General features: G+C 40.8%; 1 protein-coding gene across 3 annotated transcripts in view; it reads right to left on the bottom strand.

The window, feature by feature from the left end:
• Positions 1–718: 718 nt before the first annotated feature.
• The window catches only part of grik1b (glutamate receptor, ionotropic, kainate 1b), a 59627-nt gene continuing 42185 nt past the window's right edge, over positions 719–18160 (bottom strand). For 2 of the 3 annotated variants that reach the window (XM_017681507.2, XM_037546852.1), the window contains exons 9-16: positions 16397–16432; positions 11877–11990; positions 11586–11789; positions 11050–11273; positions 7789–7907; positions 5428–5645; positions 4590–4815; positions 719–3931 (exon numbers count right to left, since the gene is read on the bottom strand). In XM_017681507.2, the coding sequence (XP_017536996.2) occupies positions 3642–3931; positions 4590–4815; positions 5428–5645; positions 7789–7907; positions 11050–11273; positions 11586–11789; positions 11877–11990; positions 16397–16432 (1431 nt within the window). In that variant the 3' untranslated portion in view covers positions 719–3641. The remainder of the gene's footprint in view (positions 3932–4589; positions 4816–5427; positions 5646–7788; positions 7908–11049; positions 11274–11585; positions 11790–11876; positions 11991–16396; positions 16433–18160) is intronic. The other variant, XM_017681508.2, reaches the window with a different exon arrangement.

The following is an 18160-nucleotide window of genomic DNA, read 5'->3' as shown; positions in this document are numbered from 1 at the left end:
GCATCCTCCTCTATGTTTGGTAACACTTGCAGCTGAAGCTAATGACAATTTCTCAAATTGTTTACTTTTCCAAGTGAAGATAAAGTGACTAAGATCACGAATAAGACCAACTGAATGCATTCGTAACCCATGAGGTCCAAGAACGCTGAGCATCATGTGAGCACTAACGTAATCACCCAGTGTCTAAAGATTTGAGAGACTATTGACTTCTACTGTTTGCTTTAGCCTCATAATTCCAGTTTAAAGCTAAAGAAGCAAAATGTGGACTCCAAATATGTCTTGGCTAATCGACTTCATCTGGGGTGAATGGGAAATGGTGTAATTTATGCCAAAAGATTTATTTAAATTGGTCAATTTTTCACTGAACTGTTCATTTCAGCTAAGATAGCTAGAAAAGAAGATAGCTAATGCAGCAGTTCACTCTCTCAGGAGAGAAAACCGAACCTTGGCTTCACTCTACACATGATTGTATGTCATTGTAGATGCTTTTGGGAACATAAGTTAAGCTAACTAGCAAATTAGCCAAATTAGACTCTTTGCAGTGACATGCTAGTAGCCCAAAAAGACCTTACAATCCTTAATCATGGTTATTATGGAGTCTCTGTCCCAAGCAAGTGGAAAATGCACTAGATCTAGAACCACAAGTTTAGTTCGTCCTCTGTTTGGGTCACTTTTTGATTGTGAAGTGAACAAAAAAACAAGCCGAAATGCCAAAAAATGAAAATATCGAACCAGAAATATCTGTATTTCTAAGCATTAACAGTCATAAAACAGCCAGGAGTGATTTTACGGCAGAATATACAGCTGATTACACATCCGTACACCCACTCATAACCATAAAACTTACGTACAGAAGAACAATATGAATACAGTAGGAAATAAGAATGGATACAGGAACAGGAAACAAGGAAATGAAACGTCCCCACCGTTCGAATATACATTAGAAAGAGACATTAGCAACCCAAAATACATTTACATGCATTTTCCTAGAAGTCAAACGATATAAAAGAAGAATCACTGCATACACAATGGAGGAAAAGGAGGATTTTGAATAAATGGGTGAAGAAAGATGCTTCCAGAGTTAAATCATATAAAGAAATGAGACCAGAATCACTAACCAGTCATTACAATTAAGCACGTACAGCACTGTGCAAAGAATTATAGCTATTATTTCCAGTCAAAACAGAAATGAAGTACAAGTTTTCGTTCATTTTTCAGTGTCAGAAAGAAGCAGAAAACTTGTTTAAGAGAAAACATTCCCAAAGTTCCAAAGTTGGTTTAGTGTTTTCTGCTTCTCATGATCCAAACAGGCCCTTTTCAGATTTCTGCAGTTTTCCTGCTGGAATTTCTCGCTGCTTCCGCTAAAGCAATTACAACAGCAACGATGACGAGCAGAGCGTTTACAGCTCACTCATCAAGGATTAGAGCTTGAAGCAAAAACAACCTCATCTCAGTTTCAGTGGTTTGTCAACTGACTATGATCAAAGGAAAATGAGATTATTCCTTTATTAACTGCACAAACTTCGTCATACGGAGTAAAAGAACCCCAGTGTCTGCGTCTCAGCGCTGACTAACGTTATACTGAATGCAGTTCGTGATTTAAAGTTGCTGCTGCAGCCGCTTTCAGTGGAACAGTTTTCATGCTCTCCTTCAAAAGCTGTCAGTGTCCAAGGCTACGTTTTTGCAGCAGGTAAAAGTGGCCAAAGACTGATTTTCCCACCAAATCCAATTTTTTTGTTTGGCTGATCACATTATATCTTAAATGTGATCTGTATGTGACATCAGTCTGAACAGATCAGCTCCTAAACTGACCCGCATACGCAAAAGAACCATGCTTCACATGGCTCATCCAGAGGTAAACAATCATGATGGCCAGGGAACGCCAGTCACTCCCAGAGCTTCAGTTTCGTCTTCATCAGCATCACAGGATTGATTGTGAGGTTCCAATCGTTGACAACTGGGCTCATCACCCACAATGAGTTTGAGTCCGCTGTAAAAAGGGTGCGTTACTCGGCCACGGCCACTTCTTTGGCTCGTGTCCTCAGATTCTTGAAACTATTCTCTGACACTACAGCGTCGTGCTCCTCCGGACACATTCGGCCGTTTAGTTTGAAACCTCTATGAACACGGAGCGGCTGTGATAAGTCTCTTAGAATTTTGTGGTACTGAACCATCAGCCTAAATCTTTGAGCCTAACTAATGTTGAGTTGGACTGACGTAAAAGTTGCATGAATTCCGATCTGGCTGTTCAAACCGAGTCGCATTGCCGCAGATCGGATACAGATCGGATTTCAGTACCACATATGAAAGCCTCTCAAATTGTAATTGAAAAATGTCAGATTCCGTGTGTTTATCTGTTCACACTGACAGACACCTGTGTCACATACGGAGAAAAAGATCGGTTTTGGGACACTTTTACCTGCTGTGTAAACATAACCTAAGACAGCGAGTGCTCAATGGGGAGTAGATGTTCATTCACTGGAGCTGGCGGTTCCACCTTAAATGGTGCCTGAGCCGGCAGAATGTAATTGCTGCACCAAAGGGGAAACGGGAAAATTCGAACAAGACACTGACTTCAGCCTCGTGACTTTTCAGTCTTTGACAGTTTCTCGTAGAAGATTAAACGTATCAGGAATCCAGCATATAAATCGTCTACAGTTGCGCTACCGACCCTGACGACCTGGCATGCCCCCCTGTGGGGATGTGCGCATGTTTAGCTTTTAGCCACTTGAACTAGTTTAATGTTATCGAGCTGTTTCAACATCTCCAGCTAACATGGCTAATCTAGTGTTTTGGTTCTAGTTAGTTTCACCCGTCCATCGGTTTATCACTGTGTAGAGGTTAGCTGACATTACTGTGTTCTGATAGCTGTGAAGGAATTTTTCCACGAATCACTTATGTCCTTAATTTAGTCTGAACTCCTATTGTTGTGTGTTTGATGTTCAATCTTGGCAACTATGACAAAGATAAAGGTACACACCTTTCTGTGGTGGCTAAAGTGATATGAACGCCTGTGTTTCTGAGGTTAGTAACTGACCGTAAGGCAGTGGAACTTGTTTTACCCAGTGGTTATTCACGTCCGTTTCTTGTGAAAATCTTAATCAATGCTTTGACTGGAAATGAGAGAAATGAAAGGTGGTCTATGACTTTTGCCCAGTACTGTAATGTTCACCAATTAAAATAAAATGTTATTAATATATATAGATTGTGTTTTTTAAAGTGTCCTAATTCAGCATAAATCACCCTGTTCAGCCTCTTTCAGGTGTAAAAGAGAAAGCTCATAACAATCGCAGAGCTTTCGTAAAAGATATCTTAGGAAAAAAGAGCTTCAGTAGAGAAGTTTTTCTTATCTACGTGAAAACTACGTTGAAACTAACTACCCTATGAAAGATTTGCAATCGCTGCGTTGCAGTTCTCCATGTCTTAACCTGCAGTGTAAGGATCGTCCCCACCAAGCGGTCCAGCTTCATTTTTCAGCGCTGGTCACGTCCACGTACAGTCTGTGGGCATCCAAAGCTGAAACCAGCCCTGGTTCTGCTCCGTAAGTTGGCTGTCCTGAACAAAAAATGTTTATAAAGAAGTTCTGAAGAATGTTTTGTGGGTAAGTCGTAGTGTCCACGGCTCTGGACACGTTCTGTCTGTCAGAACTTGTTGTGCCACTCGCACTGGCCCACGCTGACCTCCTCCACATCCAGGTTCTTGCGTGATTTGTAGATGAACTCTCCGATGGCCACAAAGACAGACAGCACCAGTCCAGCAGCCAGAACGATGAAAATTCCACCGATGTTCTCCACGCCGAGAGCGCTGGCCTCTTTGCTGTCCTCCTCCGGGCAGCCGTTCCCTCTCCACCATTTCTCCTTCATCATGTGCAGCTTCCCTTCTTCCTGCAGCTGCAGGATCGCTATCGTCACCTTATCCCGATACGGAGAACCTGGAAAACATATCGTTATGTTATCTCTGATGTAGCAACATACTTATTGTCTTAGGTTTTATATGATTTTCCAGTCTGAGGTCAAGATTTAATTCTCACACTATTAGCTGATAACTTGTTTATATTGAGACCTCTGGCATTTGCAGATGTTCTGAGTGTAGAAATTGGCTAAATAGCAATGGAGTGATGCCACAGAAGAGTCACCAACTCTACCTCCCAGCAACCCTCCAACCTCCACATCCAAACCAAATCTAACTCACTTCATTCAGCCAATCAATGATTAGATGAATCAGCTGGGGTCGAAGAAAGCTGAAGCTAAAGTCTTCAAGAACGTGGATCTCCAGAGGCAAGTTGGTGACTATTACCATAGAAGGACCACTCTTGGCAGATGGTTCCCAATTCTGGTTCTGGACCCCTTGAACTGCAAATTCTTGTGTGCCCACCTTCATGAAGGTTGTGTTAATTAGTGTGTTCACTGGATCAAGTGTTTTGGGAGCAGAGCAAACACTATAATTCGCAGGGTAGGGAGTCCTCTAGGGCCAGGTTCGGGAACTACTTAAAGGTTAAAGGTTTCTCATTGAAACCAGCAATCATTGAAGAATGTTTACTTTAGAGAGTGCTCTGTAGGTTCCTCAAAGTTCTCTGCTCCAGATCTTACCGATAGGGGTCCCCACTCCGTATCCTTTGGAGTCTATGAGCCCCCCGATCTGGGTGAGGTTGCAGTTCCTCTGGCTGATGTACTCGATGCTGGTGGACTCCATCAGCAGGGCGTAGTCTGTGGTCAGCACACGCTGGATCCCTTCGCGGTTGTTCTTCACCAGCGCCGTGTTCTTACGGCTGCTCATAAAGGCCCACATTTTCTCATAGGTGGAGATCTTCGATTTCTGTAAAACAGTAGAACAATGTGGATTGTATGACAGTGTGTTCACCAGTAGTTCAATTTAAATGTTTTTTTTCACCATTTTATGATGGCTTAAGTTTCCAACCTAATTATCAGTAAAACATTCACTTACTCATTCATTAGTGTGAGCTTTCTGTGAGCAACTGTGTTGTCTATCACTAAATAAAAGAAGCTATATTGTAACACTTTTACAGTTATAGTATTTACTATTTTTAAAATTTGCAAATAGTTTTAATACATCTAGGCCTCCAGGAGGAGCTAGAGCTCTTATTGCTTGTCTAGAACCCTATAGAATGGTGGGGAAGTAGACAGTAACCTGCTTGGTGGGTCCTACAAACAGTTTACTGCTAGTGTGGATCCAAGAGGCTCAACACTCTTGCAAAGTTCTTAGTTCGGGGAACTTTGCTTCATTTTTTAAGTGAGATTCTAAGTGTATTGTTAAAACACTGTGTTGTGTACAAATGTTTGCTATGGGGTCTGTTTAGGCTAATGCTAAACGGTAATATTTGGAGGCCATAGGCCAAACGTAGGCTCATTTTCTCTTCTGCTGGTTATTCAGTGCTATCTTTAGTATAATTAACATGTATGTTCTGACCTTGAAGAAGGTCATGGTAGACCCGTCCCTCACTGCTCCGTACTCTATCTTGGTCTGCTTGGCCAGGTCGTCGGCCGAGTCGATCGGGGAGTCCATCCGCTCCACAGTGAGGAAAGCAGCCAGATTAGCTGTATAGGACGAGATGATGATGAGGGTGAAGAACCACCAGATTCCTCCAACGATCCTGGTGGACAGAGCTTTGGGCATCAGCTCTGAACCTGTGGAGGAAATGGACAACTGCTGTGATATGTGCTGCTTCTGAACTGGTGTGCCATATTTTCCACTTTAGAAACAAAAATGCCCTTCTCATGATGTTTCTCGAAGGTGGGTCAGCAGGCCAGATAGCTATCGTTACTGCTAGGAATCTAAATATCATGTCTGTATTTTTTTGCTTCTACATCAGAAGATTTCTTTATTGCACTGGGGGAGGATCCCAATGGCAGTTTGACATAATTGTGCAGTGCATGCTGGGTATTGTAGTGAATGAAAACATGCTGGACATTGAAAGAGCATTAGTGGATGAAAACACAAAAGAAGCACACAAAAAAATGTAAATTCTCTTGAACTGGTGAGGTTGAGGGATGTAATTCTGCGCTACAGACAATTACATAACACAATAAATAACATAATAAATGCTTTTAAAGAACATTTTTAAGAACATGTTGTTTTTTATTAAATAAACATGTCTGACACTGTAAAACTGTTTCATTGACTGTGCATAACAACATGTACTTGCACTATCTGGATCATTGCTGCTTCACTGTGTTTTCACTGTTTTACTCAGGTTTTTCTACCTCACTAACTGCTGTGTTTATGTCGGTCATCTGACTGCGTGACTCACAGATCACAGCATGTTAATATCTCTGCACATTATTCCACGACCTCATGTCCAGAATGAGTGTTGCGTCGGTGCTGCACTGTACTCTCTGTTTACTGTGTCTGATGTCTGTTTAATTTCTCGTATTTATTGTTTCTAGCTTAACTTTTTGTTTGTACACGATGTCTGCACATTTGCACTTTGTAGTTTTTGTTCCTTGTTGCACCGTGATGTTCCTGGAGGAACGTAATTTCACTCCACTGTGTACTTGTACACAGATGGAATGACAATAAAAGCCTCTTGACTTGACATACGATCCCATACAAAAGTTTGGGCACCCCTAGTCAAATGACATATTTTGTCGTATGGTTATGGTATAATATGGTTTTGTTCCCAGTATGTTAAAATTTGTGAATCATATTTACGTCTGTTCACTGCAGAGGATGTGTTAACTTATTTTCACTTCAACAAAATCAACAAAACATGTATTTTTAACCAGGGGTGCTCAAACGTTTGAATATGACTGTAAGTAGCTAGCAGTTACAAGTTAATAGAGCATAATAAAAGTCCTTTTAGGAAAGTCTGTTCATGTAGCGGCCATCTTTGCAACGCTGCCTGGCAGTTATTTCCAGTTATAAAAGATCAGATTGCTGTCTTATTGAATAGGGAGGGACCAAAATACTTGAAACTGAAGGTCAAGTTACCATTTAAAAACAGATTTGAACTCACTGGTAAAATCTGACAAGAACCTCATGAATAGTTTCTAGCGTTTGGCTCAATAATGCTCAAAAACGTGTTTTTTTTTGGGTTGTTCGCAGCTTAACCAGTTTGCTGATTGGTTCTTTTCCTTAAAGGGTGGAACTTTTGCCGTAAACAGACACCACGTTTAGTTTTACAAGTGTTTCTATCCATATTTCAGCCATTGACCGTCTCTTCCTTTATACCGTTGTAACAGGCGGTGGTACAACAACAAGAGGGAGCCGACAGTTTTGGGCCAATTCTGGCTTCCTTATGTGAGGGTTGGTTGACTACTGGGTAGATGTTAGGCATGTGGGCCAGAATAGGGTCAGATCATGGACAGCTTCATACTGTTTTGACCCGTGTCTACATTTGTGGGACAATTCTTGCGTGAATATTGTGAACCAACAATGTAGTTGGGCCAGACTAGGACCAGATTTGGGCCATATCCTTTAGTTCTACTTACTTTATAGTATGTGAGCCAGAGGACCCAGCCGTATACTGGGCCAGAACAAACCAGTGGATGTGGCCCACAAGTGAGCCAGACACATTTTGCTAACAGAGAATATAAAGGCAAGACACAACATTCTTGTATGTAAAAAAGCCCCTGGAGTGTTTAAGGAATACCCTTTATATATATATAAATATCTTTTATACTGGTAATGTGCAGAAACATAATATTAACCAGTCACTTGCCAGCTGTTTTGTCTTCTTGGCCCTCGGCCCACCATAAAGATTACACCTTGGACCACCAGCACAAAAACCTGTGCCACCCTGCTTTAGATAGACCTACGTTAAGGTCATACCTTGCTGCATGAGGGCTCCAACGCCGAACCAGATACTGTTGATCAGAGTGAAGTTGTTCTCCACCACATCAGAGTCGGGATTGCAGGGATGCGGGTTGTACCATTCATAAGGAGTAAATCTGTACACAAACATACAAACACCTACCTGAATATCATTATATTAGCATTAAACATCATTAATGTTCACGAGTGATGGCAAAAGGGAGCGGGAGATTGACAGGCGGATTGGTGCTGGGTCAGCAGTGATGCGGGCTCTTTACCGGTCTGTTGTGGTAAAGAAAGAGCTGAGCCATAAGGCAAGGCTCTCGATTTACTGGTCGATCTACGTTCCCACCCTCACCTATGATCATGAGCTTTGGGTAATGACCGAAAGAATAAGATCGCGAATACAAGCGGCTGAAATGAGTTTCCTCCGCAGGGTGTCTGGACTCTCCCTTAGAGATAGGGTGAGAAGTTCGGTCATCCGGGAGGGACTCGGAGTAGAGCCGCTGCTTCTCCACGTTGAGAGGAGCCAGCTGAGGTGGTTCGGGCATCTGGTTAGGATGCCTCCTGGACACCTCCCTTGGGAGGTGTCACAGGCAAGTCCGCCGGGAGGAGACCCCGGGGAAGACCCAGGACACGCACGCTGGCGTGACTATATTGCTCAGCTGGCCTGGGAGCACCTTGGAATCCCCCTCCAGGGAGCTAGTGGAAGTGGCTGGGGAAAGGGAGGTCTGGGCCTCATTGCTTAGGATGCTGTCCCCGCGACCTGAACCTCGGAGAAGTGGAAGATAGTGGATGGATGGATGGATGGATGGATGGATGGATGGATGGATGGATGAACATCATTAAACTCTGCATTTATTCATCCTTTCAGTCGTACATTGTGCCCTAATGACATGTTGACTTTCCTGAGAGTAATGCCCAGTATTAATGATGCTAATTTCACATAACTGCAATATTAAAACCCAAAGCAAGACTACAAAAGATTACTTGCTTGGCTACTGTTGCCCAAGTTTACAACAAATATGGGCTTAAAAATGGGCTGAGAAGCAGTAAGTGAAGGCACATCTTAGATTTCTTGATAAAAGTAAGCAAATTAACAGTTTTTAATGGTAATTGCTAATGATTTTGGCAATAAATACTTATTAGGCTTGTGCATTAGCCAAATCTTGATATTTGAGTGTCTATAAGAGTCACTGAATGGAAATTATTTTATCAAAAAGAAGTTTGAAGTTAGCATAGGGCTGCACACTTAGCTTTTACGTGTTAGCACTCATGTTAGGAGGCTAAAATAAGCAAAGATTTTTCAAAACACAGATGAATACATTTGAAAACGTTTAGAAATGAGTGGGTTTACAGGATAGACCACTCACAGAGGCTACGTCAGAAAAGCTAATGAGCCAGCAGGTACACTGTTGCTAATGAGGAAACGCCTTTTTCCACACATTAGCGCTAGAGCTGGTTTAGCTAGTTACCCAGCATGAGCATCCACAAGACAACATATGCCAGTTTTGTTGGTGGCCAGCTGTGCTAGTCTATGCTAGTTTTTCTAGCCTGACTTTTATTTAATTTATTCCATCATTGAGTTCACTTTAGTATCGTATCATCAGATGATAGCAATGAATAGTTTGGGATAGTTGTACAAAGTTAGGGTCAGTGATGGTTAAACTCTGTAAATGTTCATGTAAGAAACTGTAGAAATCTACAAATTGTACGGAAGACACAACAATGTGCCACAATAACATAGAAGGCAAAATCTTTACACCATCAGAAGGACTGGAAATCTGAAATGACTCCATTCACTCTGATTAACAGACTAAATTTAGCCCAAAAAATAGCCACCAATCACGTTTTGGACACTGGTCTCTTCTGTTCTCGTGTTTGCCAATAGCAAAGACTTTTAACACTGTTGAAAAGCACAGATAGATCAAAGGAAAGTCACAAATCTCACACCCAGCTGAGTCTGTTTGAGCCATTAGCGCTGGATAAGAACTGCTATGTGATTGCCAAATCACCAGGCGCAGAGCCAAGAACCTTTTAATGGTGATCCTGCATACATTTAAGACTGGAATACAGCCAATCAGAGCATAAGAGTGAGACGAAGACTGTTCAGATTCCAGCTAGAGATCAAAGAGCTCCTGCCTTTGATTCCTCACCAATCGATTTCAGAATTATTTCAAGAGCACGACTCTAGTGGAAATCTAGGCTTACAGTTTAATCATGTTATAGAGGTGGGTGACTGTAGCGTTAGGAGTCTAGCCAAAGGCCTCTTAATCTGCTTTTTCACCGCATGGTACAACTCAACTTGACCCGACTCCACCTGCTTTTGGTACCAGCTACTTGGCTTATCCCTGCAGATATAGCGCCCCCTCAATGTAGCTGGTCGTCATAGCAATGCAAAAAATGAAACTACTGAGAGGTGAAAGACATAAATTGTGCTCACAAGAGGCTGATGGCAGCAAGACAAAAGCCTGCTGAAAAAAACAGGAAAGTTTGGTAAAAACTACATCAGAGTTCAGACTACAAGACGATTCTGGTTGACAAGGCGATGAAAGAGGCCACCCTAACCTAGAAGCAACATTAGCATATGTTTTTAACGATTCTCTCAGACCGATCAGTAGTTTGTAGCCTTTTGGCATCAGCTTAGCAAACTAGGAACCTTGCCAAAGGTGGTACCAAATACAGTACCCGGTACTAGGTATCAGGTACCAGATTTGTGTATCATTTGTGTATCAACTACTATTTTGAACAAAGAAAACATGCACAGGAAGACATCAGGAGATTTGTTGAAATCAGGTGACTTCAGTCAGGTAAGCATGCATGGTCTACCCCTTCATGGCTGAGCTGTTCTTGCTCCTAGACACTTCCATGTGACAAAAATAGCACTTATAGTTGTCTGGGGCAGACCTAGCAGGGCATAAATGTCCGTACTGATTTGTAGCAAAGGTGACAGTACCATGTTTAAAGTCACTAACCTCTTCAATACGACGCTCTACTGCCAGTGTTTGTCTACAAAGATTGCATGGCCATGTACTTGATTTTATACACCTGTTAGCAATGGGTGTGGCTGAGACACCTAAACTTAGGAGAGGTGTCCACATTCTTTTAGTGTAGTTCTTGCCAGGCTGGACACAAATGATATAAGAAAGCTGAAAAAACAAACCAACTTGAGACTATAAAATGATTTAGACTTCAGTCAGATGAGCATGTGGCTTGATAAATTAAAGACTCACCACTAGGGAGTCTGTGTGAAGTGGCTACACCTAAAGTTCTTGTTACCTGGCGATGACGAAGAGGACACAGCTGACTCCGAGGCAGGCGAGCAGGACGTACATCCAGATGTCAGGTGAGAGCGGGTTGAGGAAGGAGAAGACGCCCGGGTTGGTGCCGTTGGGTTTGTGGTACAGAATGGAGATGCCCAGAGTCATGAAGGGCTTGGAGAAGTCAATGACCTTCTCCCTGACATAGGTGATGGTGAGGGGAGCCACGGCCAAATCCGCCACCTGCAGCAAACACACCGGAATATCTGATTATTTCAGTTTAAATGCCTAAAGGGTCATACCAAACCCCTTTATGACCTGACCTTTATTAGTCACCATTATTCCAGCATTAATTAGGCCCTTATAATAACAGAACTAATGTGACCTGAGTGCTGAGGTGTCATGTCCATGCTCTGCCCACAAATGTGTTCTTTCACAGTTGCTATAATACCTGTCTCTAATTTTAGGTATTGTGATCTAAACTGAGTCTGTTCTATTGTTGTATTAGGCTAATATGAGGACTTGTCAAAAATGGAACATGTTGTTTTGACTTACGTGATCTATGAGCTCACGGACCATCCCGTTCCACTCGCCTTTATCATTCTGCGCACCATACTTGCCATCTGACACCAGTTTGACCTCATAGGAAAAGCCCAGGATGTTGGAGAGCTCCTTCAGAAGGTCCAGACAGTAGCCCTCGAACCGGTCGTTCCCATAAAGCGGCTTATCTGACTTCTTATACATCACATATGGGTTTTCCTAACAAAAAATCACATTAAAGAAAGTTGATGCCACAATATAAAATAGCTTTTCTAAAGTTGTATTGCATTACAAAGTATTCTTTACCAGAATGGTGGTGACGATTAGGGTCCGGTTGGCCATGGAGTCTGTAACATTAGTCGACTTGTCTCGAACACTGTCTGTCAAGTTAAGCCCTAAATTTGAGTTCCACACCCCAATCTAAAATAAAGCACAATCATCAAGAATAGTGTTAAACTGACCCAAAAACATTTTGATATTATTATCAGCCAATACTCAACGTTTCAATACTGGTTTTAAGACCGGTATCAGTATCGGCCAATTCTCAATGTTTCAATATCGGTATCAGTCAGTATTCAACGTTTTTATATCAGTCAGTACTGAAGTTCTCAATATCGACTGATGCTCAAAGTTTTAATATTAGTATCAGCCAGTACCAGTACTCAAAGTTTCAATATCGGTATCATCCAATACTCAAGGTATCATTATCGGTATTGGCTGATGCTCAAGGTTTTAATATCAGTATCAGCTGATGCTCAAGGTTTTAATATCAGTATCAGCTGATGCTCAAGGTTTTAATATCAGTATCAGCTGATGCTCAAGGTTTCAATATCAGTATCTGCTGATGCTCAAGGTTTTAATATCAGTATCAGCTGATGCTCAAGGTTTTAATATCAGTATCAGCTGATGCTCAAGGTTTCAATATCAGTATCAGCTGATGCTCAAGGTTTCAATATCAGTATCAGCTGATGCTCAAGGTTTTAATATCAATACCAGCTGATGCTCAAGGTTTTAATATCAGTATCAGCTGATGCTCAAGGTTTCAATATCAGTATCAGCTGATGCTCAAGGTTTCAATATCAGTATCAGCTGATGCTCAAGGTTTTAATATCAATATCAGCTGATGCTCAAGGTTTTAATATCAGTATCAGCTGATGCTCAAGGTTTTAATATCGGTATCAGCTGATGCTCAAGGTTTTAATATCAGTATCAGCTGATGCTCAAGGTTTTAATATCAGTATCAGCTGATGCTCAAGGTTTCAATATCAGTATCATCCAATACTCAAGGTTTCAATTTCAATATCAGCTGATGCTCAAGGTTTTAATATCAATATCAGCTGATGCTCAAGGTTTTAATATCAGTATCAGCTGATGCTCAAGGTTTTAATATCGGTATCAGCTGATGCTCAAGGTTTTAATATCAGTATCAGCTGATGCTCAAGGTTTTAATATCAGTATCAGCTGATGCTCAAGGTTTCAATATCAGTATCATCCAATACTCAAGGTTTCAATTTCAATATCAGCTGATGCTCAAGGTTTTAATATCAATATCAGCTGATGCTCAAGGTTTTAATATCAGTATCAGCTGATGCTCAAGGTTTCAATATCGGTATTAGTATCGGCCAATACTCAAGGTTTCAGTATTGGTATCACCCAGTACTCAAGGTTTCAATATTGGTATCGGCTGATACTCAAACTTTTCATGTCAGTATTAGAATTGGCTAATACTCAAGGTTTTAATATCGGTATCAGCTGATAATCAAGGTTTCAATATCAGAATCGGCTGATGCTCAATGTTGTTATCGACCAGTACTCAAGGTTTCAAGATCAATGCTGCTATGGGGAAAAGTGGTATTGCGTCATCTCTAGTAATTATTTTTTAATGGTTATGTAATGTAAATTGAATATATGGTCAAACTTTTAAGAGTTAAAAACAATGAAACAGGTAGAGGGTTACAGGAGAGGATGACCAAGAGTAAACGAATGAAAGAGAGGGGAAAGGTGTATGTCTGGTGTTTGAGCTGCCCTCTCTAACCGAGTTAAACACCTTTAAGTACATTTATCACAGCTCCACTGGAGTAGTCTCAGCCAATCAGATTTCTCCATGCAGAAAGTCATTAGCATAACTCTCCTGTGTGATGAGATCAAACTGCTGAATAACATCAGTTACACCTTCATCCATGACGCAGCATCTGTCCCAGAGAGGGGGGGGGGGAGAAAGAGAGAGAGAGAGAGTGAGAGAGAGAGAGAAAGAGACAGAAAGAGATAGAAAGTGCAAAAGACAAAGAGACAGAGACAAAGAGAGACAGAAGGGGAGAAAGAGAGAAAGGAGAGATAGACAGACAGAGAGACACGGAGAGAGATAGTCAGTGGAAAGAGAGAAAGAGACAGAAAGACAGAAAAATGAGAGAAAGAAAGAAAGAAAGAATGAAAGGAAAAAAGAGACAGACAGCAATAGCGAGAGACGATATTTGTTGATGAGCGAACTGAGAGACTGACAGAAAGGACAGAGACAAACAAAGAGAGAAAGGAGAGAGAGAGACAGAGAAAGGAGAGAGAAAGATAAAGGAGAGAGAGACTGAGAAAGAAAGGAGTGAGACAAAGAAAGAGAGAAAGGAGAGACAGAAAGAAAGGAGAGAGAGAAAGAGAAAGGAGAGAGACAAATAAAGAGAGAAAGGAGAGAGAGACAGAAAAAGAAAGGAGAGAGAAAGAGAGACAGAGAAAGAGAGTGAAAGGAGAGAGACAGAGAAAGAGAGAAATAAAGAAAGAAAAGTGAGATGGACAAAGAGGGACCATACAGAGAGAGGGGAGGAAAGAGAGAATAGGGAGCATGTGCACAAACGAGACAGAGAGAGAAGGGGAGAGAGAAAAGAAAGAGAGAGCAAAAGAAAGAGAGATAGAGAGAGAAAGGGAAACGGACAGAGGCCTGCACAATAAATCGTCTTTTAATTGACATTGCAAACCATTGCTACAATATGCAAATGAGCCTCTAACCAGCCATTATTATTGGATTGTGACAGATGGTTTCTGTGGGATTTACACTGATTCAGCAAACGACAGTCATGCAGGTCGATTCCGAACCCCGTCATGGTTTCACTGTGGTTCTTGCCGTGTGTATCAGTGTGATGATGGTACCGTATTGTATCCGTATGCAGCTGTCCTGACTGCTGCCGTAAGCAGCCTCTGCTGTGTAAGTAACCCGACTGCTTCATAAACCGTTTTATATGAGCGTCTGAGAATAAAGACAGAATGACTGACCATTTAATGACCGCAGGACGGCCCCATGAAGAAACTGCTTACGCTTAGTTTGGCTGCGGTGGGAGAGCTATATTAATATAAACACAGCTAGATTCAAATACTCAGCTATATACATAGGTGTGGTTTCTTCTGGGAGCTTTTTCTGGCTACACCTGTTTCCATGGTTATGCTACATTACTCTTTATGTGGTCACATTACACCCATTTCCATGTTATACTACATTAATCCCTATGGTTGTGCTACACCATTTCCATGGTTAAACTAGTTTCATCTCTATGGCCACTCTACACCCATTTCCATGATTACACGAGATTCATCTCTATGGTCATGCTACACCCATTTCCATGGTTACACTACATTTATCTTCATGGTCACACTACACCCGTTTCCAAGGTTATGCTACTTTAATCTTCATGGTCAAGCAATGCCCATTTCCATGGTAACACTACATCCATCTCTATGCTCACACTTGTGCTGCACCATTTCCATGGTTACACTAGATTAATCTCTATGGTCATGCTACACCCATTTCCATGGTTTTGCTACACCAATTGCACTGCATTTCTGCACTGCATGTGGTCACAATAAATCCATTTTTATGGTCGTGCAAAACTGATTTCCAGGTTGGTATACACCCATCTCTATGGTTATGCTACTCCTATTTCCATGGTAACACTACACCCATTTCCATTTCTATGATCTTGCTTCACCCATTTCCACCACACTGGTTTTCATGGTTACACTACATTCCTTTCCGTGGTCATACACTACATTAATCGCTATGGTCATGCTACATCCATTTCTATGGTTACACTAAATTAATCTCTTTGGTCACACTACATTTGTTTCCACGGTTACAATACACCAATCACCATCGTCATGCTACAACAATTTCCATGGTTACACTTCATTAATCTCAACAGTCACTACAACCTGTCCCTACCTGTTTCCGTGGTTACACTACACTCATCACTATGGTCATGCTACAACCTTTTTCAGTGGTTATACTACATTAATCTCTGTGGTCATGCTACACCTGGTGCCATGGTTATACTACACCCGTTTCTATGGTTACACTACACCCATTACCATGGTCATGCTACACCCATTTCCATGGTAACACTACACCCATCACCATAGTCATGCTACACCAATTTCCATGGTTACACTCCATTAATCTCAACGCTCAAGCTACACCCATTTCCATGGTTATACCACATCAATCTCTATGGTCACATTACACCATGGTTTCCATGGTTACACTACATCAATCTCTATGGTCATGCAAAACTGATGTACACCCATCTCAATTGATATTCTACATCTATTTCAATAGTTCGATGCACCCATTTCCATGGTTACAATACACCCTTTTTCATTTTCATGGTCACGCTGTACCGCCACTGCTAACAGCAGTAAACTCTCTGCTACTTCTGCTGACTCAGAATTGCACCAACATCAACAGAGAGTGGCAGATTTGGAGACTAAAAACTAAAGGGCAGATAAAGGGCTGCATGGGAGGAAAGGAAGCCATCACAAGGAGAAATTGGTTCAGACACCAAACAAACCTTCTTCCAAACTTTATTAAAGCGCCCAGCATCGGTCTTGTGAAGCGAGTGAAAGAGAAACAAACAATAACAACAGAAAATAACATTTGCATTTATGAGTGAAGCTGCAGAGTCCTGAACAGGACTGATGATCAATGAAATCTAAAGAGAGATTCACTTACTATTACTAAGGCATCTGTAATCATCAATGTAATGTTGTGATCAACACTGTAATAATGACTTCATTATTGTTATGACAATCTTCTCTTTAATAATGTGATCATTACTGTAATCATTTGATCATCATAATCTAGACATCTCAAAAGATGTGATCATCACAGTAATAACAGGGTAATCACTATAATAATGTGGTCAACACTAATATTGTAACCATCACTGTAATAATGTGGTCAACACTGTAATATTGTAACCATCACTTTAAGAATGTGATCTTCACTGTAATAATGTGGTCATGACTGGAATAATGTGGTCATCTCTACAGATGTGATCAGCACTGTAATAATGTGGACATCACTGTAATAATGTGGTCTACACTGTAATATTAGGATCATCGCTGTAATAATGTGGACATCACTGTAATAAAGTGGTCTACACTGTAATATTAGGATCATCGCTGTAATAATGTGGACATCACTGTAATAATGTGGTCTACACTGTAATATTAGGATCATCACTGTAATAATGTGGTCATCACTGTAATAATGTGATCACTGTAATATTAACATAATTGTCATACTGATGAAATACCCACTGTAATAAAATAATTATCACTGTAATAATGTGGTCATCTCTAAAGATGTGATCAGCACTGTAATAATGTGGGCATCACTGTAATAAAGTAATCATCACTGCCATAATGAGGTCATCACTAATAATGTGACCATCACTAATAATGTGGTCTTCACTGTAATAACGACTTTATCATTGTAACAACAATTATCACTGTAATAATGTGATGTAATAATATATGTGATCATCACTGTACATGTGATCTTTGCTGCAACAATGGGATTATCCTTGTAATAATGTGACTGTTACTGTGGTAACATGATCATCACTTAATGACACTTAATGATCACTGTAATAATTTGATCATCACTGTAATAATGTGGTCATCACTGCAATAATGTGATCATCACTATAACAATGTGATCCTCACTGCAATAATGTGGCCATTACTAATGATACTTAATGTCACTTAATGTCACTTAATGTCACTTAATGACACTTAATGATCACTGTAATAATTTGATCATCACTGTAATAATGTGGTCATCACTGTAATAATGTGGTCATCACTACAATAATGTGATCATCACTGCAATAACGTGATCAGCGCTGTAATAATGTGATCATCACTGCAATAATGTGATCATCACTATACTATGTGCTTATCACTATGATAATGTGATGAACACTGTAATAATGGCATCATCACACTATAATAATGTGATCATCACTGCAATAATGTGATCACTGTGATCACTGAAACAATATGGTCATCACTGTAATAATACAATCCTCAACATAATGTGATCATTATTGTGATAATGTGATCAATGTGTGATCATCAATGTAAAAACATGGTCATCACTGTAATAGTGTGATCATCACTGCAATAATGTGATCATCACTGCAATAGTGTGATCACCTGTATAATAATATGAACATCACTGCAATAATGCGATCACCGCTATAATAATGTGATCACTATACTATGTGATGAACACTGTAATAATGCAATCATCAAACTGTAATAATGTG

The sequence above is a fragment of the Pygocentrus nattereri genome, chromosome 17, assembly GCF_015220715.1.
Source record: "Pygocentrus nattereri isolate fPygNat1 chromosome 17, fPygNat1.pri, whole genome shotgun sequence".
Taxonomy (NCBI): Eukaryota; Metazoa; Chordata; class Actinopteri; order Characiformes; family Serrasalmidae; genus Pygocentrus; species Pygocentrus nattereri.
This window is presented reverse-complemented; position numbering and strand designations above follow the sequence as displayed.